Below are 27,947 nucleotides of genomic sequence, written 5' to 3'. Positions count from 1 at the left end.
AAGTAGATCTGTCTGATTCCAAAGCCCTCGTTTTTCTAGAATCAAGCAGGAGCCTGACTAAAGGTAGGGGCTGGACTATATGACCTTTCCAGATTCTCTTCTGTTTCCAGGACTTCTGGAATTGGCTAATTCCCTGCAGGTGCCCTAAGTCTTTCAGGACAATGTGCACCTATATTGTGTACTGTGGGCAATAACCACACAGGGAAGATTTAAGGTGGTAGGAACAACACTGAACGTGCAGCTGGGAAATGCCAGCTTCTGCCACAGCCTTGCTGTGTGACCTTGGGTAAGTCTCTTCCCTCTCTGGGCACCAGTTTTCACATCTGGAACATGCAGATTGGGGCTAACTGGGGAAGCCTCAAGCTCTGACAGTCCTGTCTGCTAGGTGCTGGAGTTCACTTTGGTGGTCTGAAGAGGGTGTCCTCCAAGATAGGGCCCAGTGCCTCACCCCACTCCACTCCCACCCCTACAGGCTACATACACGAGTGCCCCTCCCCACAGCCCAGCTTGCACTGACCTGTACCTCCCGGGTCAGGGCCAGCTCCAGCAGCTGGCCAAAGTGCTGGCCCAGTGTGCTCAAGGTTTCACTCACACAGGCCTTCATCGACTTCAGGACGTGCTCATTCTCCACCTGGAGGCACCTGGGGAAAAGAAACCATGGAGTGGACCACTGGAAGGGGCAGGTATTCAGCTCAGAGCCATTGCAGAAGTCAGATCTGGGCCTGTCGCAGGCCTGGTGGTAATGTGAGTAACCTAGGAAGAACTCATCAGCTCCAGGGGAGCCAGAGATGGAATATTCAATAGCTTGCTTGTACTCTGGCTGCCTCATGTTCAGAGAAGTGCTGGCCAGAAATGGGACCTAACAGTCCATGTTCCTAGGAAGAAAGGCCATCAGAAAGTGATCAAATCCATACCTCTGAGCTTCTCCTTGAGAGAAGTGAGCCCAGTGCTCACTTTCAAAGTGTATGGCAATACCTGTGACCTTTAAAAAATGGCTATCTCGGGGCGCCTCAGTGGCTCAGTTGGTTGAGCATCTGACTTTAGCTCAGGTCATGATCTCACAGCTCATGGGTTCAAGCCCTGCGCTGGGCTCTGTGCTGACAGCTCAGAGCCTGGAGCCTGCTTCGGATTCTGTGTCCCCCTCTCTTTCTGCCTCTCCCCCTACTCATGCTTTGTCTGCCTCTCTCTCTCAAAAATAAATAAACATTTAAAAAAAATTTTTTAATGGCTGTCTAGGGGCACCTGGGTGTCTCAGTCAGTGGAGCCTCCTTCTCTTGGTTTCAGCACAAGTCATGATCCCAGGGTCATGGGATCGAGCCCCTTGTCCAGTTCCAAGTTGAGCATTGCACCTGCTTGGGATTCTCTTTTTCTCTCCTACCCTCTGCCCCACTCCCCCTCTTTCGTGCTTGCGCTCTCTCTCTCTCTCTCTCTCTCTCTCTCTCAAATTAAAAAACCAACCAAAAAAAAAAAGTTAAAAATTTTCTCCCCAGGCAAGAAGAATATGGGGTGGGTCAGGTTTAAATTTACCCCTGTGGCCTGAGAATGTTCCACTGGAAGGGCAAAGACCCCCTGGGGGTGCTGGGGGATGCCAAGCCCTATGTTTCTCTTGCAGGGCATGGGGTTGGAAAAAGTAAGGGAGAGTGTTAACACACACCTGGGTGTGTATACATGTGAGGCTGAGTGTCTGTATGTGTCTGAGTGTAAACGTATATATGTTTATGTGTGTGAGATACAGAGAAAAGAGTGTGAGTGTATTTCTGTGAGCGTACGAGTGTGTGTTTATATATCTGTGTATGGGCAGGTACGTGTCTGTGAAATCCTTGTCTATGTGTATGTGAGTACAGGGTGTGAGTGTTTGCTTTCACCTGGCCTTGACTTTGCGGGTAGAGTGGAGGCTTCCCAAAGCTATGGGAAACCTTTTTCTTTTTCTTTTTTACAAGCCCTCAATAATCCTCTTACTTTCTATGCCTGGGCCTCTCTCTTCTTTTACATTCTCCTTGGACCTTAAAATGGGCAGAAAATCCCGAGGGAGTCTTTCAACGTTGTTGATAAGCGTCAGCAAAAGGAAAGTCTCAGACCACCACCAGGCCTTCCCACCTTCACTCTCCCTCTGGAAGAAGATGGCAGCTCCTTCCTGTGCCTGAAGGCAGGCTGTCCAGTCTTACCCAGCTTCCAGATTTACCTCTCTGTGACCGCTGAGAGCTCTGAGCATTTCTCCATCAGCAGTTTCTCAATCTGCAGAAGAAATAGATCAAGTTTACTCAACCCAACAAGCATTGGTTGAAGATCAACAACTATATGGGGCCTTCTGGGGTATAAAGATGAAGAATCAAATCATCCGATTTTGCAAATAGATACATAAACGGTAACACAGTGTCGTGTGGATGGCAAAAGACACCATCATCAGCTGTTTGAGAGCTCAAAACAGAAAACAAGCACCTAGTTAACGCCGGGGGATCTAAGAAGCTTCAGAGAGGAAGGGACATTTGAGCTGGGCTTCAAAGGATGAACAGAAGTTTACTATCTGTAAAGTGGGACAAGGAAAAGGGTAAAAAGCATTAAGATGGGAAGTGAAAGCCAGAGGGGGATTTTCAACGGTTCACTATGGGCTTGGAAAAGATTCAACATCAGAGGCTTTGGAATCAGAAAAACCTAGACTGAATTCTTCTTACACCACTCACTGCATAACTCTGGGCAAAGTACTTAGGATTTCTGGGTTTGTTTCCTCATGTATAAAGGGAGGACAATAATACTAACCAATATTTTTCATCAACTATTTTAATGCATTAGTCCTCACAACACAACTATGAAAAGAAATACTATTATTATACTCATCAGGGTGATGGAACTGGGGCACAGAGAAGGTAAGTAACTTGCGAAGGTCACACAGCAGGGCTGATATTTGAACCCAGACAGTCTGACATTCCAGTGGGTATACTGAACCACTGTATGGCTTCTCACAGTGGTTATGTCTGCTTCTCATGCAGTACAGGTTAAATGAGATGTGTGCAAAAACACCTAGCTCGATGCCTAGTGCATGGTAGGTACTCAGGAAAGGTCCTCACTCTCTTCCCTGATTTTTGGAAGGAGGAGGAGGCCCTGGAGCAGGAAAAGTTCAAACTCCACACACTTCACACCCACCCTTCTAGAAGGTACCTCCCTTCCAAGTGCCCGCGCACGCCCAGCCCCGGGCAGCAGACCTGGCCCATCTCCTGCGAGGAGCTCCTGCTGACAGCACTGTACTCGCTGACCATGGAGCGGGCATGGCAAGTCAGACGCACACTCATGCTGTGGACGCGTGCCCAGCGGTCCTGGGCCAGCTTCTGCCCGATCCTGCGCAGCTCAGTGCTGATGACCCAGCCCCTCTTGAGAAGCAGCTGCAGGGGGTCTCCAGGGCCAGGGCCGCCGGCCAGGATGAGGTCACTCTGTGCATCTTCCTCCAGGCTGATGGGCTTCGCCTGCAGGACGCACATGCACTCACACTCGGTCATGAGCTTCAGGTCCTCCATCCAGCGCTGGACCGAGTCCACCTGCATCAGGTGCAGCCTGCAGCCGGGAACAGCACCACGATGGCTGTCAACACTCCACGATTTCCAAAGGTTTCCGTTTCAGGCCACCTGATGTTGACTAAACATCTACTCTATGCTCATCACTGTTTCTTGTGTTCACTTACCTTAACCCTCTTGTTTTCCATTATCTCCAATTTGCAGATAATAAGACTGAGGCACAGAAGTCTGGGGAGCAGATGACCGGACAAACAACAGGCAATGAAGTCTGGCACAGTGGCAGATGATATTTACAATAAGAAGAAAATGGAGGGGCGCCTGGGTGGCTCAGTCGGTTAAGCGTCCGACTCCTGACTTCAACTTAGGTCATTATCTCTCGGTCCGTGAGTTCACGACCCACGTCAGGCTCTGAAGAGCCTACTTGGGATTCTCTTTCTCCCTCTCACTATCTGCCCCTCCCCTGCTCTCTCTCTCTCTCTCTCTCTCAAAATAAATAAATAAACTTTTAAAAAAAGAAGAAGCAGCAAATGGAAATAGCCTACATATCAAATATTGGTTATATTGTTATGTAAGCTATCATACAGCTACACGGCTATCTAGATGGTATGCACTTATTGGAAATAATGCTTTCAAAGGGTGCCCCAAAACTAACATGATTAGAAAGGGGATAGAGAAGCTGGACAAACATACGATCATTGTGTTCTAGAGATAGAGGATGGAAGCAACCTGACAGAAGAGCTTCTAAGAGGCAAGGAATGAACTAGTCACTCACTCACTGACGCATTCACTCCATAAACACTTCAGCGGACAGCTATTATTTCTGTCCTTCTAGCAACCTTCCTCCTCCTTTTGTCAATAACAAAGGCAAGTTACATGCTGCCTCCTGGTGAGACAGCCCAGGCTTCAGCTGTTCCTTCCTCCCAAACATAGGGGTTATGAGCTGCTGAATCACAGTACCTGGGACCAGCACGTGGCACAGAGGACGTGTGTGGTGCTGGGCAGGGAAAAGCTCTGGACCCCTCCAGCGGGACACACTCACACCCCCTTCCTTCAGGCCTGGACCCGGAAGAGCCATGTAAGAGCTAGGAAGGGAGAAAAAGAGAATCGGTGCCACCAACTGGTGCCACCAACTCCGGCCCGGGCCCTTCCCGGGAGGCCTGATTAAATCCCAGACTCACATTTTTGTCACCCCTTCCACTCCCATCTCACATGGAGGCATACTCTATTCTTGTTCTTTAAGACCTTTAAGAATTAGAAAGAAAGTGGGATTTCAGAAGCTGTGTTAATTAAAATCCCAGTTGATTTATCGCTTGGCTGGTAAGAGAAATGGAATGACAAAACTATTGATTTCTCTAGTATCTGCGTTATTTGTGCCTATGAGTGTCTGTGTTTGTGGATATGAACTCATTTGGGTGTCTGTCTATATTATCTGTATGCCGATGTCTGGGCGTCTGGCTTGGAACTTGTATATCTCTACCTGCGCAAGTAGTGAGCTGATTGTGTGTGTTTACAAGCCTTGCATCAGATAAACTCGATGACTAAGAACAGCTTGGATGGGGCTTGAGCCTGGGCTGCATTTCATGACTCAATTCCAAAGAAGAAAAGTATAGACAAAGTAACTTTGCGGTGGAGAACCCTGATACATCACCACCCTACTCAAGTGATCAAAACGCACCTCACTGCTGACCAGCCATGCTGACAGCATGTGCTTCTGATATGATGTGATGAGAAGGGCTTCTTCCCCAAAAACACATAACTTTAGTCTCCTCATGGGAAAGGCATCATGGACCGACTGAGGGACATTCTACAAAATAGCTGACCAGTACTCCTCAAAACTGTCAGCATCATCAACAACAAGGAAACACTGAGAAACTGTCATAGAGTAGAGGAGACAAAGGAGATGTGATGATTAATTATAACAAGATATCCTGGATGGAATCCTGAAATAGAAAAGCACCTTCATGGAAAACTAGTGGAAGCCGTATAAAGTCTGGGGCTTAGTTAATAGTAACAGACCAATAATGGTTCTTCCACTGTGATAAATGTACCATGTTCACTGAAGGTGTTAACAATCAGGGGGACTGGGTGTGGGGTATACAGGAACAGTCTGTTCTATCTTTGCAACTTTCTGTAAATCCAAAACTATTTAAAAATTTTAAGTTTCTTTATAAAAAAAAAAATGATGCTTGGGGAGAAATGTGGACTCCAGCTGACAGGTCTGAGGGTTCCTTATTTCATTCCCCCCCAGGAGGAACTGCACTTGTTTGCTTCTTCCCCAACCAGAAGCACAGGCGGAGACCGGATGTCTCTCTGGCGTTGTGTCATGAGCCTCACAGAAAGGAGACCTAGAGAAGCCAAGCCCCAGTGGACATGTGGAAGCTGGCCAAGGAGCCAGGAGTGGAAAACTCCCTCAAAGAACCTGGAAGTGGAAGGAAATGGGGTCCCCAGTTGGGTTAGGGGATGAAAGCTGTTCTCGGGTGAAAGGAGCATGGCAAACCTGATGGGCTCTGTCTTCCAGTTGGTCCCATGATCTTCCCTGGAGCCCACCAACAGGTGCATCCCAGACAGGCCTCCGGGGTCCGCATCATCCGTGCTTAGCTACCTCAGGGACATTCGCTCTGGCAGAGTCAGGCTTTCAGGTGGCCCATGATGATCCTGCTCCCTCCTTAGCTGCCTGAATAGGTTTTGAACCAGAGTTTCCTTGGGTTGGAACAGACTACTACATCAGAGCCTTGAGCATAAGAAAATGCCCAGGCCAACAAGGCTTGCACATTAACATGTGGAGGGCATAAAGAGCTGGCTCTGATGCTTATAATCTGTGTGGCTGAAGGCAAGCAGCTGCTGATTTTTTTTTCTTTTTCTTAATTTTTTTGAGATAACATATGTACATAAAGATGAACAAATTATATCGAGCTGCAGTTTGATGAATTTTCATAAGGTCAACACACTCGTGTATCCAGGAATCAGATGAGAAATATCACCAGCATCCCTGTAGTCTCCCTTGTGCCCCCTTCTGGTCACTCCCCAACCAGGATAACTGGTATCCTGACTTTTTTTTTTTTTTTTTTTAACAACGTACATTAATCTTTTCATTACATTTCTTAACCTCTCTGAGCCTCAATCTCTTTATCTGTAAAAATATAATAGAACCTTCTATATAAGGTAGATGAGATAATTAAATCAAATGGTGAATGTGAAGGACTTAGGATATCACATGGCATAAAGAAATGTTCAAAAATGTTAGCTCTCTGCTTCCCTTCCCCCATGTAACGCTTGAACACCTACAGTAATTACTGTAAAAATGGCTAGAATTTATTGAGTACATTCCACATGTTGAGCACTGTGCTAAGTGCTTTACATGAGTTGTTTGATTTACTCTTCAAGACAAGTGTCTGAGCAAGTATTATTATTGTCCCCATTTTACAGATGAGGAAATGGAGACGCAAGGAAGTAAAATCACTCAGGGGAAAAGTAGTAGCTCTGACACTGAAACGTTATCTCTATCACTCCAGAGTCACTCCAGAGTCTACACTTAACTCCTTTGTTTTACTGCTTCCCACTCTGGCCACCCATCAAAACAAAACCAAAACCAAAACAAAAACAAAAAACAAAAACAAAAACAAAACACACACATATACAAAAAGAAGAAGAAGAAGAAGAAGAAGAAGAAGAAGAAGAAGAAGACGACGACGACGACGACGACGACAGAGAGGAGTGGAGAGCAAGAGGAGACAGCCTTCACACTGGGACCCAGGAAGGGCAATGTTCCCAAGCAAGGACTTCTGGGGCTGGTTATGAGCAAAGGAAGATGAAAGGGAGCTGTGAGCCACTGACTCTGCCTAAAGCTCTGTGGTAGAGGGTGGACCAGGATCCTGGGACCCAGAGCTGCGATTGCTGCTTTCAGGCCAAACCCACTCCAGCCTGCCCCACTGCAGAAGCTGCCTTCCAGGGTGACAGCCACAGAGATGAGGACAGACAGGGGCGCCTTTGGGGAAAGCAGAATCTGGTTTTCTTTAAGAATGGGCTTAAAATAACTTCCATTTCTAGAGATTGTTTAAACAGATACCTCCTCTTTCTCCCCCAAGGAGCAAACAAACATACTGAGAAGAATAAACTGAGAAGATTAGTAAGCCCATGGATCCCTGCCTCCTCTTAACCCCATCCAGTGACTGGGCCTCAGGTCCCATCAAGCAGGCCCCTTAGGTCCAGGGCCAAGTCCAACAGGGCTGGGAGGACATCAAGAGGTTTGGACCCCCTAGCAGGTGGAAGGGAAAGTGGGCTGGCTGCTCAAGACAAGTATATGCCTCCCATTCAGCCTGACTTTACCCAGTATGCTTTGCACCCAAGCTGCCCAAGTTATAACTAAACCATTGGGATGATAATAGAATTGTGTTTGGAGAAAAAAAAAAAAATATATATATATATACATATATATATGTATACACACACACACACACACACACTTACATACATACATACATAGCAGCTCAGAAGGCAGAGGAAAAGGGAAGGTAAACAAAAACCACTAGTAATAATAATTAGTATTTATTGGACCCTTAGAGTACCCCAAGGGTTGTGCATTATTTTATTCTCACAATAACTTGATTAAGTGTACTTTTTCCTTGTCTCCACTTTACAGATGAAAATACAGAGGTGCAGAAGACTTACATGACTTAAGAGAGCCAGAGCTCCCCACAGGCAACCCGATTCCAAAGCCTATCTCCCTACTGGCCACACTCTATAGTTCCTCCACCAGTCCCTATCTCCCACCAACTTTGAGATGTCCTCAAAGGCAGGTACTGACTTAGCTCAGCATCACCAGCACTCAGCACAAGGCCTGACACATAGTATGAATCAATAAATATTTACCAATCAAGTAAACCAGAAACTGCCTGGGAAACATGGATTGTAAGCCTTGCCACACCAGCTGGGGATATTTCCTGAACTTATTGGGGTGTTATAAGATGGGCACGAGTGCTCTGGCCTGGAACATAAGAACCCCCTGAACTCACCCAGTCCTCTGTTCTGGATTACATTTCGGGAGATGTGGATTCTATCTTTGGCTGGTACGTCAGGCAAAGCATAGGTGAGTTCCCCGTAATGAGATACAGTTTAAGACTTGGGTTAGTACATTCCACAAAAGACACCATGATAAAAATTTTTGTTTTAAATAGAAATACTTGAAAGGTGCCTGGGTGGCTCTGCTGGTTAAGTGTCTGAATTTTGATTTTTGCTCAGGTCATGATCTCACTGTCTGTGAGATCAAGCCCCGTACTGTCAGCATGAAGCCTCCTTGGGATTCTCTCTCTCTGTCCTCCCCCTGGTGTCTCCCTCTCTCTCTCTGTCTCTGTCTCTGTCTCTCTCTCTCTCTCAAAATAAAAAACTAAAATAAAATAAATTGAAATAAAAAGAAATACTTGAAGCAGGTGTCAGTAGAAGCAGAGAAATCTTCTGCACAAGCCATTTTACAAACATGACAATATTCCACGGAGCAGTGCTCGAGTTGCATAAAGCTTGGACCCTTAGTAACCACAGTCCCAGTTCTCAGAACTTGCAGGCAAATGGTAAGGTGTGGATATATACACTCAAGCTCTGGGGGAGTGGCTAAAGGGAGATCCTAGCTCTTTCGGGAAGTGCCTGTCCCCATATGACACCAGTAACAAACAAAATATTCTCACCCAGTTCAATAAGGCTTAAAACAGTAAGTAGTACCTCTCAGACAATCCCTGCTCAACCAGATGCACTGAAACACTACTGATGTTGACCATGTGCCAGGCTTTGTGCCGGTGAACCCTGCCCTTAGGACACTCACAGCATCTAAGAGGAGAGACAAACATAAATAAACATAACCCACCCACATTCTCATCCCAACACCATGCGCCATACATCCCCACTGCTCACCTATACACTTGACCCTTGAACAACCCAGATTTGGACTGCACAGGTCCATTTAAATGTGGATTTTTTTTTTTTTTTTTACAACACAGTACTGTAAATGTATTTTCTCTTCCTTATAATTTTCCTAGTAACATTTTCTTTTCCCTAGTTTATTGTAAGAATATAGCATATGATATATATATAATATATACAAATTATATTTAATTTGTATATATTATATATACAAATTATATACAATATACATTTATATATATATTTATATATATAAATATATTTATATATTTATATATAAATATATTTATATATTTATATATATAAATATAATTATATAAAATATATATTATATATAAAATTATATATATATTATAAAATTTATAAATATATTTATATATTATATAAATATATTTATAAATATATATTTATATAATATAATTATATTTATAATTAATTATAAATATATAAAAATATTTATAATTAATTAATTAAACTAATATAATTATAAAAATATATTTATAATATATATAAAAAATATATTTATATATGTATATATATATACAATTTATATACAATATATAAAATCAAATTATGTGTTAGTCAGCTTTATGTTATCAGGAAGATTTTCAGTCAATTAAGCTGTTAACAAGTTTTGGAGGGGTCAAATTTATATGCAGATTTTCAACTGTGGCGGGGGGGGGGGGGGGTCGGTGCCCCTTACCCCTGCATTGTTCAAAAGTCAACTGTAGATTCTCCCCCAAATCTATCATCTTTTCTTCTGTTAGCACCGTTACACAGAGTATTACTCTGGCTGTCAGGTCCTGCCAGGCCCACCCAGCGTGGCTACCGTTCCTTCTGGGTGCCATCATGCTGACTCCACCAGACAACTCAGGCTGGTTGGTCACAGCCACCACTTAGTCTCTTCCTGCTGCATCTTCTAGATACCATCGTGCCACCATCAGAGCCAGGCATGCCACTGGGTCTCCTAAGCATCATGTGGCTTCTGTTGGGTATCACTGTTCCCATGACAGCATGACCTCTGGAGCCAGATTGTCTGGATTAAATCCCAGAGGAGTCACTTGCTACCCGCATAACTTTGGGCAAGTCACATAACCTCTCCGGGCTTCAGTTTCCTCAATGGTGGAAAGGAAATGGTAACAGCACCGTGCCCCCAGGCTTTCTGTGATTATGAAGTGAAATGGATGGGTACACGTACATATACATGCACACGTGCAAATATATGTGTGTACGTGTGCTGAGAATAATGTCCGACAGGAAGTATCACATGTGTTAGTTCTTATTAGAGCAGTTTCAGTTAAAGCAGCTGTATCATCAGAACTTAATTACTTAAAAGTAGAGAAGTAAAGAAAATTCTGGTAAGAAGGCAGTAGTGACCACAGTTTTTAATTTTTTTTAACGTCTATTTATGTTTGAGAGGACAGAGAATGAGTGAGGGAGGGGCAGAGAGAGAGGAAGACACAAAATCTGAAGCAGACCCGGGGCTCAAACCCATGAACCGTTGAGATCATGACCTGAGCCGAAGTCGGACGCTGAACCGACTGAGCCACCCAGGCTCCCCTGACAGCAGTTTTTAGATCTCTCTAAATCCCCACGTGAAAAATTGACAGAACAGCAAAGATAACAAAACCAAAGCCCTTTGGATAAACACTAGATGATAAAAATATCCCCACAAACCTCAAAATATCAGCAGCTGGGGACCAAACACTAACAGCCACAAGACCTTCTCAGTATCATCTGTACAAGAGGAAAAAGGAGGACCCAATAAGATAGCGTTTGATGAATATGAGAGACCAGAGCCCGCAGGATATTTATTGGAAAGCACAGCATGCCAATTCCAGAAGAGTGGCTGAAACCTGAAGGGGATTTCCCTCTCCAGTAGCAAGTGCATGCAAGGCGCCTACTAGGAACTCTCAAAAACAGCCCAACAGGAATCTCTTCTACAACGAAGAAGTGCCATGTGAAGAAGAAACTTCTGGGGGCAAAATCAAAACTGGGCAGGACAAAGGCCTCAGAATCAAAGGCGAGAGCTGTTCATTCAGATCCGTGTAGGAGGTGGAAGGAGAGCCAGGAACTCTGGGAAAAGCAGAGCACCCTACTTTGAACCTGACACGGAAACAGAAGAGGATGGAGGTCAATGGATTTAGAACAGCTTTCCTGAACCCCGCCTCCCTCGCAAAGTGCATGCCAACTAATGTCACATAAAAATGAGCAACGCAAAAATTATCCAGGTCTCACCCCATGCATGGTTATTTTCAAAAGAGAAGAAATAACAAAATAATATCCCTACAATGAGAAAATTCCAGGAAAATGTACTCACAAAACAGAAGGAAACTAAAATGTATACACGATTTCAAAATAAGCTTAACATTTTAAAAAACGATATAAGATGTGAAAGAGAAGCATGAAACCTCAGCTATCTTAACGAAGAAAAGAATTAGAAACAAAAAGAAAATGTCATTTTAGAAACAAAGACTACACAAGGCGAAAACATGAGATAATGCCTTACGAAAATCAAATGCAAAAAAGAAACAAAAATGTTTTAAATTAAAAGAAAATGAAGACAGGGGTGCCTGGGTGGCTCAGTCGGTTAAGGGTCTGACTTCAGCTCAGCTCATGATCTCACAGTCTGTGAGTTCGAGCCCCACATCGGGCTCTGTGCTGACAGCTCGGAGCCTGGAGCCTGCTTCAGATTCTGTGTCTCCCTCTCTCTCTCTCTGCCCCTCCCCGACTCATACTCTGTCTCTGTCTCAAAAATGAATAAACAGTAAAAAAATTTAAAAAAAAGAATTGAATTCAAATTTACTGCATAAATAAATAAAAGTTTAAAAAAAAGAAAATGAAGACAGAAATTAAAAGGATTTGTGAGGATGTGACAAATATTAAAGATACACAAATAAGACCCAATATATATACAATAAGAGTTCCCAGGGAAGGAACCCAAAACACGGCAACAAAATACATGTGGAAGGCTATAAGTTAGGAAAACATTCCTGGGGAAAAAACATTGTTTGAACTACATATTGAAAGGCCATATTCCTTACGTAAAAAGAAATATACAACACCTATTCTACTAAGATTATTGGACTTTTAAAAAGAAAGAAAGGAAATGATTTGTGCATCTAGAAATAAGTGCATGTTACTTGAAAGGGACAGGAAATTATGTTATCATCAGATTTTTGTGTGTGAGAGCAATGCTTTATACTAGAAAATAAGTAGAAGGACATACTTAAAATACGCAGAAAAATAAAGTGTGAGCCGAAGACCTTCCATTCTGCAAAATTACTTTCGAGTATGAGAGGAGAAGGAAATGACACCAGTGCGATGCTGGAGGACAATCATTCCAGATGGTCCTTGATCCCGGATGCTGATTCACACCAATGATGAATAAGAGGGACAGTCAAAGCTGAGCCCCAGACTTTTCACTTGTGCCACAGAATGGAGAGGAGAAACAAGTTCAGAAGACAGTTCAATTTGAGGCACGTTGAGTTTAGTGAGCCCATTTATCCTTTGGTGTCCAGTCCCTTTCTCTGGGCTGTCCTCCTGTAGCACTTCATTCCAGAAACATCCAGGTGCTCCCAGGATCCATGCAGGATATGTGGCCCACATACTCAACACAAATCCCACCATGAATGTTCACTCACTAGACATCTCCTTAGTGTCCACTAGGTACAGGAACTGTTCTCGCTGCTTGGGACACATGGGTGAGCAACACAAACAAACATGTCTGCCTCTCCCTCTAGAGCAGGGGGAACAAATATAGTAATAACAAATATAATAAATGAAAATGTTTGTGGTATGTTAAAAGCAGATCATTTCTATCGGAGTTAGAGTAAGTATGGACGAAGGGTGCCTGAGTGGCTCAGTCGGTTAAGCGTCCAACTTTGGCTCAGGTCACGATCTCACAGTTTGTGGGTTCAAGCCCCGCAGCAGGCTCTGTGCCGACAGCTCAGAACCCCTGCTTCGGATTCTGTGTCTCCCTCTCTCTCTCTATCTCTCTCTCTCAAAAATAATAAAACATTTTAAAAAATTAAAAAAAGAAAAGAATAAGTATGGATGAGATTGTCATGTGGGAGGCAGGGAGGTTACTGCCATTTTAAACAAGTGGTCAGGCTCACTGAGAAAGTTAAGACATGAGTGAAAACCTCAAGACGGTGACAGAACGAAGCTGTCTGAAGTATGGGTACTGAGCAATCCAGGCAGAGGACCCAGGCAGTGCAAAGGCCCTCCTTGGGAGTATGCCTGGTTTGTCTGAGAAACAGCAGGGAGATGAACGTGGTTAGAGCAAAAGAAAGATTAGTAGGACATGAGCTCAGAGGAGAGACTCAGGCTAGATCATGCAAGGCCTTGGAAGCCACTGTGAGCACCCCAGGTTTCTTTCACTCTGGGCGAAGAGGAGAATTCTTCCTGAACATTGAAGGAATCTTGTCACCGCATGTCAGCTGGGGCCACCAAACCCCTACGCCTCTCTCCAACCCAACCTGGAAGGCTCTCTAAGGTCTTAATAAAAACAACACATAAATTCATTTAAAGTTAACCTAACCTCTGCCTTGCAGTGATTTGTAAACTGTTTACTAAACAGTTAATTCAAGCATAATTATTTATGCAATAAGCTATAAATAATTTACAGTGTGGTTAGGGTATTAACTTCCTCACTAAGGCCCTGGTGAAGCCCCAGCCACTTGGGACTAGAGGAAATGTTGCTTCTCTGATCTTGTCCAAATCTCCCAATGGTTTCGTCGTCCTGCTTCCTTTCCGGCCTGAATCCCACACTGAGGTGCTTTTGCTTTCTGCGTGTCGGCACTCTGCAACCCTCCATCCCCAACTACTCCAAGTTCACGTTGTCCGTGTAGAGCCTTCACAGCAGATGGTGTTGGGTAGGCTCACGGAAGTCCTATTCTTAACTTGCAGCCGATCCATCCGGGCAACGTGAGAACCAGGAAGGAGGCTTTCTCTCCCTGCAGGGGACTCTGCAGAATGCCCTCTGCACCGACCTATTATGCTGGGCCTGCTCTCTTCCCCTGTATGATCTCTTGTGTTCTCTGCCATTTCTGCCTGGACCTTCTGCTCCAGGCTGTAGCAATGGAAAGAGTTTTCAGATTGTTTTCCAGAAATCCCCACTTTCATTGTTCATCCTTATCCACTTTGATATATTGTGGTCCACAGCATTTTCTGTTCATTAAACTGTCCAGTATAACATGGTAAGAGAGTTGATTCTACATTTCAGATATTTCCAAAAGTATGGGTTAGGGGAAATGGTGTCCACCAATATACCCCAAAGCTAATAACTAGGAATAATTTGTGAAGGGGGCATAGATAATGCTACTGTAGTCACTTTGGCCCATCCATTTCTCCAGGTTGTGGCCTTCCATCAATCTATTGGAGGGTTTTGAGGCAGGGAAGAGATCTGACCACTCTAAAATGATCAACTTAAAAAAAAAATGTAGCATACTTCAAGCATGCTTATAAAGAAAACTTTATTGAGTACCTTGCGTGAGCCGAGCACATATCAAGTGCTTGCACGTACAATCTGGTCTTGTATCCACAGAAACACTATTTCGTATCCCCATTTCACAGAGGAGGGAAAATTGAGGCTCACATTAATTCCTACAGCTTGTCAATGGCAGAACCTTGACTTCCCTCCAGGTCTGCTAACTCCAAAGCCTGTGCTGTCACCTATTCCCAGTCTTTCCAGGACCCCAGTGGGGTACATTGTTCTTTCTGTTTCAGAAAGCCAAGGAACTTGAATTTGGCTCCAGGTAACTGTTTCCAATCCAATAAGCCAATATGTTCATTTGACAGCTGCCCACTCCTGATGAGTCAGAGCCCATCTTGTTAACTCTGTCAAATGCAGGCATTTTAGATGTCTCCTGAGGGATGGGGGGGGTGCTAATTAACAGTCCCTGTCCTTTCATTAACTAAGGAATGACTCATTTCTTAACCTCTTAAAAGGATACACGTGTGTATAAGCATGGCCAGTGTACGTAGGAGAGCCAGTAGGACGGTACTAACACCAAGAACACCTCATGAGACGCCATCACCCGTGTTCTAATAGCCTTGCACCTTTGCACATGGCATTTGCCCTCCCGGAGCCACAGTTCCCTGACCTGCTTTCCCCCTTAGTCCTAACCACTGTCCCAGCCACACTTAGTTCTTTCACTCCCTCTGCTGTCACTTCCGGCCTCCCAGCCTTTGCACATGCTGGCCCCTTTCTCCCCATCTCCTCTTCACCTTGCTGATGGCTCCACATCCTTAAAATCTGCCTAAATGTCTCTGCTGAAGTAGGTTTCTCTGACTCCTAGATGCGCTTGTGTCCCCCGTGTCTGTTTTACCCCGTCTTTCCCCCCATTGTGATGCAGGTCTCAACTGATTCACTGCTGGACTATTAATATCTGCTTCATTCACCAGACTATAAGGGCAGGGCTCATGTCCGTCATGTGCTCCCTCCATGTCACCCAGAGCAGCGGACCGGATACACTGAGGACGGGATGCTCGGCGTATGTGTGTGGCACTAAACGAAGCAGGAAATGGGAATAACATTAACTGGTACCACCATCCTGCCTCACTGGCTTGTGAGAGTCGAGATGAAACCAGTAGTCATTATTGCCAACCTTTACTGAGGCTGGGCTTCGTGTCATTTCTCATGTGGATGGCTTCAGGTGCGTTATCTTATTTATTTCTCATAATGCCCCTAGGAGGAGGGGGTTCTTACTGTCTTATTTTTACAGTTGAAGAAACGAAAGCTTGGAGAGGGAAAGTGAACTATGTGACATCGCCCTGCTTGTAAGTGGCAGAGCCGTGCTCTGACCCAGCCCATCACACGCCAGACCCCACATGCTTAAGTGCTACTCTAGACTCTAGGAAAGGCCGTGCCCTGTCCAAACGGCACACTTAGCACTGTCAGGTAATAATTATACATGCATTCTCATGCAGAAGAACTCAGCTTTAGTCTGCCCTCAGCCTTCATCGCTATCACACAGAACCTGATGCGTAGACTGAAAAGGGTTGAGCTTTGTCTTTCCCATTCTGTTCTCTTCCTCTAAGGAGAGTCTCTTCATCTGCCAAAGTGGAACGTTTAGGAGAATTCACAGATGGAATGTGTCAGGTGCCATCCGGGTACCTCTGGTAGTGCTTGGAAGTGCCAGTGACAGTAGAAAATCACCACTAGAGGGTTTCCAAGAGCCGGTCCACACTACGGGCAAGCCTCCATAGACTCAACGGCCTCCAGTCCCCACCACTAGGGCTCCTCTCCTCCACCACACCCTTGCTCCCACCCCCAAGCCTCGGGCTCTGACCAAGGTTCTCTATCCCCAGTTGTGGGCAGACTGAGAACCAAAGATCCTTCACCTCAGGCTGCACTGGAGGGGCTGCCGTCCTAAAGCGCACCCAGAGGTAGAGGCCAGAAGTTGCCTGTCCCATCAAGTTCCACAGCCAGCACATGATGGATGGGGCCAGGCCTGGAGCCCTGATGTCCCAGCATTATCTGTGTACCTGCTCACCAGCCTGTTCTAGGAGCTGAGGACAAAGCCAACCAGGAGAAAATTCCAGCACTCACGGAGCTCAGCTAAGACCCCAAACAGGCAAGAAAGCACCAGGAAACCTCGTAGTCATTTCAACAGTAGCCAATGTGCAACGAGCCAGGAAGTGCTGTAAGCCCTCTCCATGTATTATCTCTTTTAATCCTCCCCATTAACTGGAGAGAGAAAATTATTATTGCCTCCTTTCACAGACAGGCAGACTTCTGTGAGGAGAGTCATATGGTGGAACCGGGGGAGCCATTACTCAGACCAAGTCTCTAGAGTCTAGAGTCTCTGCTCTTATCAACTAAATAGCACATTGCCATCACGAAGCCATCAAGAAGCTGTGAGCAGGATAGCCGAGGACCACAGGAGACAGAGGGCCTGACTTGGCCTGGGAATATGTACACAAAGGAAATGACATTTGCCCTGGTTCTTAGAGAAGAGGAGCAGGTCAGGATGACAAGGGCAAAAAGACTGTTGGAAAAGCCTAGAGGCATAAAAATAGAGATAGAACAAGGAGTTTCACTGGATTCAAGCATGGGGGGGGGGGGAGGTTGAGGGAGTGGCCGGGAAGGGTTAGGTGATCAAAGACCCTAACTTGATTCAGAATTTGGGTTTAATCCTAAAGACAATGTGGAGCCGCTGAAAACACGGTAGAGCAGGACAGTGACGTAACCGTGCAGAGAGTCAGTAGAAAACTGGACGAGAGCAAAGTGAACTACTAGACAGAAGGCTGACCTACCAGGAGACGGTAGGCATAAAACAGCAAGAAGATAGAAGCCTGAACTTGGCAGTGATGCCGGAGAGAAAGAAGTGGGAGGTCTGGGAGGGAGATGAGAGGATGTGAGGGTGAAGTGAAGGAGGGAAGGCAATGCAGGCTCCTCGGTGGCAGGAGGCCTGGGCGACCGGTGCTGTCCTGGCTGAGATAGAAAACCCATCGAGTGAAGAGCTAGTTCTCATTTTGTTTGGTTTTAGGAGAGGATGACAAGTGGGGTACACAAGGTCACAGCAGATGTGGGGGGCAGGCCCTGCAGAGAGGTCCATCAAAGAGGCCCTACGCTTTGCCAGGAAGGAGACGAGGCCCGGTGAACCCAGCCCCCGCCACAAGCCAGTCCACTCCCAGCCGCGGCCACTGTGCCGCCACATAATGAGCTCCTCTTCTCAATTTTAGAGTCTAGGGACTGCAGCTCATTAAGGTTTGGCCTGTGTTAGAGTCGAGCATCCCGTAATTGCAGAGCTCGCCTGACTCCCTGTCATTAGCTCTCTGGTTCCCTGGGCTCCACCTCCCCTCTTGGATTTGCTGATTGACCCCAACATAGAATGGCTGGCTAAACAGGGCAGCTCTCATTGCGTGGTGGGGACTGCCTGCTGTCCCCGAACCTTGCAGCTCCCAGGGTTCAACCGTCCTCAGCCATGAACTTTGAGCTGCCATTCCCCTATGCATGAAATCTTTCCTTTGCAAGTACAGACGACTGATCTGATTACTCACACAGAGGAAAGGAATTGAAAATTAAGGTCAAAGCAGATGGACTGGCAATGAGTCACATTCCCTTCATGGTGGAAAACCACCACAGTCAGGACACGTTAGGGGCTCTGGCCAAGGAGCCTGAGGGGCCAGGGACCAGGACTAGGGTTGGATTTTCTCGGTCTCCATTGTGAACTGGAATCTGAGCCTGATGCTGTCAAGACTGCCCCCATGCCTGGGGCAGGGAGGGCATCCCACACAGTGAATGGGGCTCCCGGTGCCCGCCCAGTTCTCATCAGAGCCTCTGAGAGAAACAGATGCCTACTCCCTGAGTAACCCTCTTACTCTCCAATGGCAGCTTTCCTGGACATCTGGAAGAAGGTGACCAAGACCTAAAATCTGGGTTTTCTGCAGTCTGGCAGATTCCAGACACAGAGCCAGATGTAACCACAATCATCTCTACATACCAGGGTACTGGTAGGATGATTCTTTTCTTTAAGCTGGAATTATCCAGGGTGGAGGTGGGAACAGGGGAAGGGAACAGCATAGTCTTGTACCAAGAAATTGCCAGTGTGAAAACAATGAGACCCCTAAAATATTCATTCTAAAGTCAGAGGGAATTAACTACCCACACAGCAAGCAGGGAGGTTTATCGACAACAGAGCACCTTCAATGTACCAAGCACTCCCTCCTTCGGCCCTTAACAGCACTCCGATGGCTGGAGATTACCATCCCCATTTTATGGATGTAGACACAGGCTTCAAATCATCACATTTGTCTAAGACCTCACACTAATAGCGATAATAAAGCTAACATTGATCAAGTGTTTATTACATTCTGGGCACTGTGCTAAGGGCCTGATTCCATCTTAATTGTTCACTTAACCTTCAAAATAATCCCATGAGGTCCACATAACTGAAATTTGGGAGGTTAAGTGACTTGGCCAAGGTTACACAGTGGACAAGTAGAAATACGAATCTAGGCAATCTGAGACCAGAGCCTTGCTCTTAACAATTATGCTATGCTCTTTGAGGTCTTTAGCAAATGAGCTGAGATTCAAACCCTAAAATGCACAGCCAGGGCCCTCTCTGCTATGGTTAGACTGCCCTTACGTGACATATCGATACCTTTTTAAAGCTTATAATCATTTAAACACTGTGGCGTATCTGATCATTTTTCAGACCCTTGGCACATTTCTTTCTGGGAGAAAACTGGGTGTGTGTTGTTTAAATTCAGGACAGAACCCCTGGCCCAGTGGCCCCTTCATCACATATGTCTGACAGGTTTGTACCAGAAATACTACCAGAGCTGAGAAGCCAGGGAGGCATGCACACAGGGTGAGGAGTGACCCTCTCAGGACTTCAGGCCACAAAGGGGTCCTCTGCCACCCCTCTTGTCCTGCGCTTCTGCTTTGGTCTCTTAGATTGCCCCCTTCATTCATCAAAGCCCATCACTGGGGAAAGGTAACTGTGCCTGACCCTTCAGATGCCAAAGGGAACAATTTTTCTCAGCTCAGCAGACCCACACCATGGCCCCCAGCTGCTGGTACCAGTTCCTCATCCCCAGCTAATCCTACAGGCCTGGCATCCAGCGTTCCCCCAAACCCCAGGGGTTGATAGTTTACGGAGATCTATGCCTACACTGTGGTTGGCTCATTTCAATCTCTTTTCAGTTAGAATGGAACTTTATTCCTTCAAAGTCTGGATATTTGGATTTCCCTGCCCTACTCTATTCTACCTGCTATGTGGAGAGTTCTGTGCAAAAGAACACTTTACCATATGCCAAGAATACTTGGTAATGGCCTCCAAACTTTACTGAGTACCTCAGTGTGCCAGGAACTTGGCTGGGTGCTGGGATTACAGAGGGGTTGGTTAGAGGAGAATCTCCAAGAGGGCAGGACCTTCTCTTGCACACTGACACATTCTCTGCCCCCAGCACCATGCCTGGTACTTCAAAGGCACCGATAAGCATTTACTGAATGAGTAAATGAATGACCATAAAGAAGCAATTATGGCTCATTGGGCTCCACATGGCATTTTGAGGTCAGCAGAAAGAATCATGGGAGCAGAGAGAAAGGAGGCTTAGTCCAAGCTCTGATATCTGACAAAGCTTCCCAGGCCAACACTGGACGGGTGCCTTCGAGTGCCCCAGGAGAGGAATCAGAGTTGGGAGATGCTAGGGTTTCTGACAGAAGAAACAGCATGCACAAAGCAGTGGAGGCATGGAGCCACATGCTGGGAAAATGGCAAGTTCTAAGTGTAATCTGGAGAAGTGGAGGTGGAATCAAAAACAAGGAATTCAAATTATTCAAATGTTGGAGTTCTGAGATTCATGGATTTATCTGTATTACATCCCACCAAAGCAGGGCACCCTGTTCCCCCTATAGAACATTTCTCCTGGATATACCAAGGGCTTCCATATAATCCAAATGGGGCACACCCTTAGATGCTGAAAGGGGTTCCTAAGCTAGGGCGCCTTGCAGTGTCCATCCTGGCTTCAAGGCAAACACTAGACCTCTTGTGCATTTCATAGGAAGGAATGAGAAGACCTTGCCTTGGTCAATGGGACTGCTTTCTCAGTCCTAGGCTCTAATGTGTGATATTTTTGTCCAGCAAAGGGAACAGACTCTCCAAAACTCATTCACAAACTCCTAGAATATTAGAGCTAGAAGCATCCTTGGGGAAACTTTTGCCTACCTCTTCATTCTCAAATGAAGAAACTAAAGCTCAGAGAGGGAGAAAGATTGTCCAAGGACACACAGCATGTTAGTATACAGCCAGGACTGGGAAGGAGGGAGGGAGGGAGGGAGGGAGGGAAGGAAGGAAGGAAGGAAGGAAGGAAGGAAGGAAGGAAAGAAGGAAGGAAGAAGGAAAGAGGAAGGGAGGGGATAAAGGACAAGAGGGCATTCTCTGGTTTCTAGTCCATGTTCCTCACTGCACTGGGTTCTCCCATAAGAGATTTAATGATGAAACTGTGGATTTTTTTTTCCAGTGAACATAAAACCAAAGACTAAAGTTACTTTTCTTTAGAAGAAAAAAAAAATGTCTCTCCAGCTCTCTGATTCCATCAAACAATTAAATCTTTGGCTTGAACTCAGAAAGAGCATTTAAATTAATCAAGATAAAACTAGCTTACTCTTTCCCTCCAAGCAGCAACTTTCTACCAAAAAGAATGAAGAGTTTGCTGAAGACTGGAGTGCCTTGGGGAAAGGAACAAAATCCAAGCTATTAAATTAATTTCTCATAGTCACCTGAGGCTCCTCAGCCATTCGTCATTCACTCATCAAACATTAAACATTTATTCATTCAACAACCACTTATTGAGCTCCTACTGTGTACACTCTAATCACAGGAGCACAAATATGAGTCAGAAATTAATTTGGCCCTTGGGACATTCATCATTGAGAAAGGTAATGGCATTTACATAAATCATCACCCCACAACCTAGGGCCTGGGTTGTGTAAATTCTCAGTCCAAAGCAAATCTCATTTGAATGAGTGGATGAATGAAGTTGGTGTCTACTACTGATCACTGCCACATGAGAATTCCCCTGGAGCTCGGACACAGCTCTTCTAGAAACAGCATAAGGAACAGCTCAGAAAAGGCAGGGCTCCACAAATGGGTGGGTAGGGGCCTGAAGAGTCTTTTGACAGCTCCGTTCCCTTCTCTGGGCCTCCGTTTCCCCATCTTATGAGGGTGAGAGATGAGCTCTAGGTAACTCCCAGCAGTAACATTCGGTGGTTCTATGATCCCAGTTCCCGGCACTGTATGGGAATTTAAACCCAATCTCTCGCCCTAAAAATAACTATTGAATCACTGTCCCTCTGCCTTCTCAAGGTCACGCCTGTGTTTCTGTGGATTTCTCTTGGGAGCCGAGAGAAGTGAGGGAATTCGATTCTAACTGTGATTGGCCTTCCTTTCTATTTAAACAACAGAAAAATATCCAATTATCCCATTGACAATTACAGTCTGCACATTTCACCGCAGGCACAGAAAACAGGCCAGCAGCAGAAAAGCAGCCACAGACCAGGGGTGCACATATGTAAGCCATTATCTGCTTGGAGACAGGCTGGCCTGCGGTGGCCTCCAGCTGGATGCCCCTTGCCAGCAGGCCAGGGGCTATCGGGGAGGCTGCCTGCCATTAGCTGTAGCCACACCCATACTGGCTCATCTCAGACTCCAGGCTGAAAGGAAACCAGGTGAGAACATGCCCAGTCTGGTCACCAACATGTCCTTAAGCACCCAAGCATCATACAAGGAACCTGATCTTCACTCAGTACGTACGTGTAGAAAAATTTTGTTGAAAGCTAATGAGTAAACAACTACCTGGATGAATGAGTGCATGGCTTGTTCGTGTGATGCCCCCAAGAACACGGTGGAAAAGAACTGGATAGAGTATTGGCCAGCACTCAGGCCCAAGCACCATCTGGGAACACCTATCCAAGCTCCGTTCCTTAAAGCTGACCCAGGGCAAGTACCTTAACCTCCGCAAGCCTTAGTTTCCTCATGGGGCAGATGTATGTGCTGCTCAGGTTCCCCTTTAAGGAAGGACGTGTTGTCCCCAGCTGCTGGGAGTATCACTAGCTAACAGCCTCCAGCCGCCAGGCCTTCAGACTGTCTCAGAGCCACCTCACCTAAGGTCATACCCTGGCCCACGGCTGCCCACTCAAAAGACGTATCAAGTGGGATTTGAAGACCCTGGCCACCCTGTACAATGAACAAAACTGTGATTCCAAGGCTCCCTGTGAGGGTAGCTGAAGTCACTCAAGTCTTCTTCCTCCACCTGGTCCTGCTTCTGTCTTCTCCCTTCCCTGAGTGCTGGTCCCAAAGGCACTCCCTAATAGCCACTCTCAACTCTCAACTCCGTCCCAAAGGCTGCTTCCCAGAGAACCCAACCTGTGGCCCATCACTTGCAATATAGAGATAATAATCAGCACACATGTGTGCCGTCTGGCGGGTACGTTCGGCGGGAGCCAAGGTTGCACGGCTGGTAGGAAGTGGAGCTGGGACTCAAGCCCAAGTCTGATACCAAGGCCTATATGTTTCCAACCACTTAGACCCACATTCAAGTTTCCAAGAGGAGGGTTTCGTTCTCTGGTTTATTTTATTATTTTTAAATATGAAAGCTTTCCAGGAGATGTAGTTGGAGTTGAGAACCCTGACATTCCCTCTCCTGTTGTCCATGCCAACTTGGCATGGGATCCCAGCCCCTGACCTGGAGCCCACACCTAGATAAGCCTTTTTTTTTAATGCTATTTACTCATAAGGGTCTCAAATACCAAAGGCCTAACCCCTATGATTCACCCAAGCTGCTGGATGATCTCACGCATCTTGTCGGTATTTGTTTATTTTGCACATTGAAGTGAACAATGAATGGCACTTCAGAGTGAAGTTCAGTTTCAGTGAAACACGACAGAGAGAAGTCAATTATCCAGCATTAATTATTTGTCTGGGGACAATAACCATGGTGTTATTCCCCCACTAAAGAGGCCTCTATAGCTTGGAACAAGAGGAAAGAAGAGGTAGCTGCTATTATCTGTCCACAATGCAGCATCAGATTGGATAAATTAACCCCTCTGACATCCTGTAAAGACACATAAGCCTTCTTCACGAACATGGCCCATGCACACAATTAATAGGCTGGTAGGGCCCAGGGATTGTGTTCCCCTAATATTCCGGCAATGCCAGGCTATGAATACATTAAAGGAAATACCACCTTCTCTCTGCAGCCCACCCTGCCCTATCAGAACTTTAGGGCTGAAGACATTCTAAGCAAACCCCTTCTCAGGTTGTAGCTTTGTGGCCAGCCAGAACTCTTGGGGTCATGTTAGTCTGGGGCTCTCCTCCCAAGATATGTGTGTAGAATATCAGTTAGAAACCCTAGCCCGCCTCCAAAAAGAAGAGTAATGTAACTTCTAAATCATTTTAATGTAATTTAATTTCCTCTTATCCTTAAAACTTCTGAGGCGATTGGAAGTGTGACAGAGAGAGACAGTGGTCCCCAGAGGCTGAAAGGGTGCCAGGGTCTGATCTACCTTTGCCCCACATTCTCTAGACCAGGGACCTAGTCTTTATCTGAAGAGGTTCTAGCAGTTACTGTGTACAGGCAGGATGCATTAGACATACTATCTTAAATTCTCATTATAACTCAATGACGTAAGTATAAACATGCCCATTTCATAGACAAAGAAAGCTGAATCTTGAGGTTATAACTACTATGCAGCAGAACCAAGATAAGTTGAGTCAGTCCTGACTCCCACACAATCCTAAACTGCCCTGTGACAGCAGCTTCCCCAGCCCCAGCACAGGCTCTCCAGTCTGACTGTCCCAGGACCCAGGAGGCTCTGAGGAGCTGTCCCAAAGCCCTATTGTGTTAGACGAGGTTATCAAAAGGACGTGGCCATCGGTTCACCCGTGCACTGGACCCCAGCCACCTGAGGCTCCTCACCGCCTGCCCTGTCCTTGGAATGTGCATTCCACTTGCCTTCCCCCTCCTAGAGGCTGCCCTCGGGACACAACCTTGAGATAGTGATGTGGTGCCGAGACTGTCTGGGTAGTATACTCAACTGAACCCACTTAAGGCCTCCATATACACTTTTAAGATTTTGCAGCAGGTGCGGAATCTACACATCTTGCGGTGGCTGAAGACAAGACTCATATATAAGTTCCCTTGCGTACGTAACCTGCTGCCCACCAATCTGGGTGGCCTGCCTCCTTCTTTGGTCTCTCTCTGCCCTTTGATTACAGAGGCTGGTTTCAGATTACACCTGGGAAGCTCCCCAGGTGCTTACCAACCAACATATCGCCAGAGCTGTTTCTGCCCACCTGGCTCACAGGTACCCAGCTACTGCCTGGTGTGAACAGCAGCCAGAAAGACTATGAACACTTCATCTAGAATAGCTCCACTTTCTTCCGGCTTAAAATATTGAGCTGCTGGGAGTGTCTGTTGCTGATTTCTGATTTTCTCACCAAGGTCATTTGCCAAGAGGGGTCAGGGAAAGGATTTCTAGAACACTTCCCTGAGATCACCCTCATGAAGAGCCACAGTGGACCTCTGACATGGAGTAGGCACTCAATAAACAACAGGCCCCCTATGTAGCTTTCCCTGAGTGAGACACTTTGCACATAGCAACTCAGTCAATTCACACGTTAACCCTATGAAATAGGTACTATTTTTACCCATTTTTATAAGTGAGGGAACTGGGGGTCTGACAGGATTCGAGAACTTGCACAAGGCCACACAGCTAATGAGGGGAAGAACCTGGCTTTGAAAGCAAGCAGTCATGAATTCAAAGGCCATCAGCCGCTCCAACATACACGTATCCCAACAGGTTTGCACCTCACGATCCCTGAGCTCTGCCTAAGACACACTGTGTGGAAAGTTACTTGGGTCCCCAGGTGATCCCTTATTCTCCATGTTAGCCTGCACAGAAAAGTCCTAACTACATCTCTAACAGTGTTTTCCATTCTAAGTAGCATGCACGAGATACATGTCACACCCGTATACTCCCTTATAATGATGGCCTCATAGGGGTTAACCCAGTACCAGTAGACTTTTAGCAAATACTCATTATTTTTTTCTGATTTTAAAAGCAACACACATGGGGCGCCTGGGTGGCTCAGTCGGTTAAGCGGCCGACTTCAGCTCAGGTCATGATCTCACGGTCCGTGAGTTCGAGCCCTACGTCGGGCTCTGTGCTGACAACTCAGAGCCTGGAGCCTGTTTCAGATTCTGTGTCTCCCTCTCTCTGACCCTCCCCCGTTCATGCTCTGTCTCTCTCTGTCTCAAAAATAAATAAACGTTAAAAAAAATTAAAAAAAAAAAAGCAACACACAGTAAGAAAAATACTCAAAAACCAAACAACATGGAAATGAATAATGTGTGGGGTGCCTGGGTAGCTCAGTGGGTTAAGCGTTCAACTCTTCATTTTGGCTCAGGTCATGACCTCAGGGTGTGTGGGATCAAGCTCTGCATCAGGCTCCACACTCAGTTCAGAGCTTGCTTGGGATTCTCTGTCTCCCTCTCTCTTTGCCCCTCCTCTGCTCTTGCTCTCTCTCTCTCTCTCTCTCTCAAAATAAAATAAATAAACTTAAAAAAAAAGAAATGAATAATGTGATAAATTGAAACGCTCCATAATTCAGGTGGGGGGTGAAGGACAGAATAAAGGTAAGATGTCAGTGATACATGTAATATGTAAAACAAAACATACAAGACAAATCAACAATGACTTAACAGTCTTGTAAGGCTACTTGGATTCTGTTGCCTCAAAACGACCCCATCAAAAGATCTCAGAAAAAAATTTAAAAAGCAAGGCAGAAACCCTTGAGCCCTCAGTTGAACACTTCCTCTGTAGACCAAACCTGCATTACTGACTAAACAGCCCAGTTTGCCTGGGGCTGAGGTGTTTTCAAAGTCACAAAAGTTTCAGGGCCCACATCAGGACAGTCGTGGGGCATCTGGGACAGTGGTTCACCATAGATTCACTGGCCTGGTACTTTCCCCTTCAGTTCTGGTGCTGGCCCCCCAAACCAGCCAGGTGTCCACAGCTCCCAGCTGTGTGAAGTCACCTCTGGGGCTCTGTCTCTCTTTCTTCTCACTGCATCGTCTGCCCTTCACCCTCTGCTCAGTGTGTTCCTCCATCCTCCTCCCCACCCACCCCTCTCCCCTGCCCAGCTCAGGGCGACAAATATTTCTGGAGGATCTGCTCTGTGCTCAGTTCTCTCCCTGGTGCCCTCGAAGAAGTAGAAGACACCTAAGGGTAAACTGTCCCTTTCAAGAAGCTCAGAGAGAGTCTTCCATAACCCCGAGGGTCCCCAATGGCTCCAGCCTCCTTGCCCAGGTGGGATCAGGAACCCCCTCCAGGGTCTCCTATCTTAGCAGAATACCCCATTCAATTATGTTTCATTGTCTGCCTGCATCTTAAGGAGACCGTCCCTTGGGGGACTGGACATGCCTGATTCCTTCATGTCTCAGGGCCCACTTGCATTAGTATTTGCTGAGTGAACATAGCATCCCCAATGCTTTGTCTTAAGCTTCCACCCCAGGACAGTGCATGGAGAGGTGGAGCCACCTGCAGCCTCAAGATCCTGGAGCTGGGCCTCAGCCATTGGCCAGATAGAGCAGGCCTGGCCCTAAGAGACACCTATGGGACTTACCGCTGACCCGGCAGAGAGTTGGAGTCCAGGTGGCAGCCTCCAGGCAATGCCATCATGTTGATCCCAATCTGCAGCAAAGCCTGCCTGCAGTGGTCGTGACCCTGGAAAAAGAGAGGGCAGGATGGGGTCAACAGATGTCCTTAGAGAGAAGGCTCAATCACTTTCGCTCTCAGATCCAGGCCACAAGGAGCCAAGGCAGCTATGGAGGGAAGGCCCCCTAACCCTCCTCTCCTTTTTTTTTTTTTTTTTTTTTAAGTTTATTTATTTTTGAGACAGAGAGAGACAGAGCATGAATGGGGGAGGGGCAGAGAGAGAGGGCGACACAGAATCAGAAGCAGGCTCCAGGCTCTGAGCCATCAGCCCAGAGCCTGACGCGGGGCTCGAACTCACG

At 46.2% G+C, this 27,947-nt stretch overlaps 1 protein-coding gene across 1 annotated transcript in view; it reads right to left on the bottom strand.

Moving 5' to 3' along the window:
- Positions 1 to 27,947, bottom strand: part of INSC (INSC spindle orientation adaptor protein) — a 130,071-nt gene that overhangs the window by 64,725 nt on the left and 37,399 nt on the right. Inside the window, exons 2-5 of the mRNA XM_058688334.1 lie at positions 27,557 to 27,657; positions 3,201 to 3,546; positions 2,183 to 2,235; positions 518 to 641 (exon numbers count right to left, since the gene is read on the bottom strand). Coding sequence (XP_058544317.1) covers positions 518 to 641; positions 2,183 to 2,235; positions 3,201 to 3,546; positions 27,557 to 27,657 — 624 coding nt within the window. The remainder of the gene's footprint in view (positions 1 to 517; positions 642 to 2,182; positions 2,236 to 3,200; positions 3,547 to 27,556; positions 27,658 to 27,947) is intronic.

The sequence above is a fragment of the Neofelis nebulosa genome, chromosome 10, assembly GCF_028018385.1.
Source record: "Neofelis nebulosa isolate mNeoNeb1 chromosome 10, mNeoNeb1.pri, whole genome shotgun sequence".
In the NCBI taxonomy this organism is placed as follows: Eukaryota; Metazoa; Chordata; class Mammalia; order Carnivora; family Felidae; genus Neofelis; species Neofelis nebulosa.
Note: the sequence above shows the minus strand (reverse complement) of the source record. Positions and strands in the feature narration are given on the sequence as shown.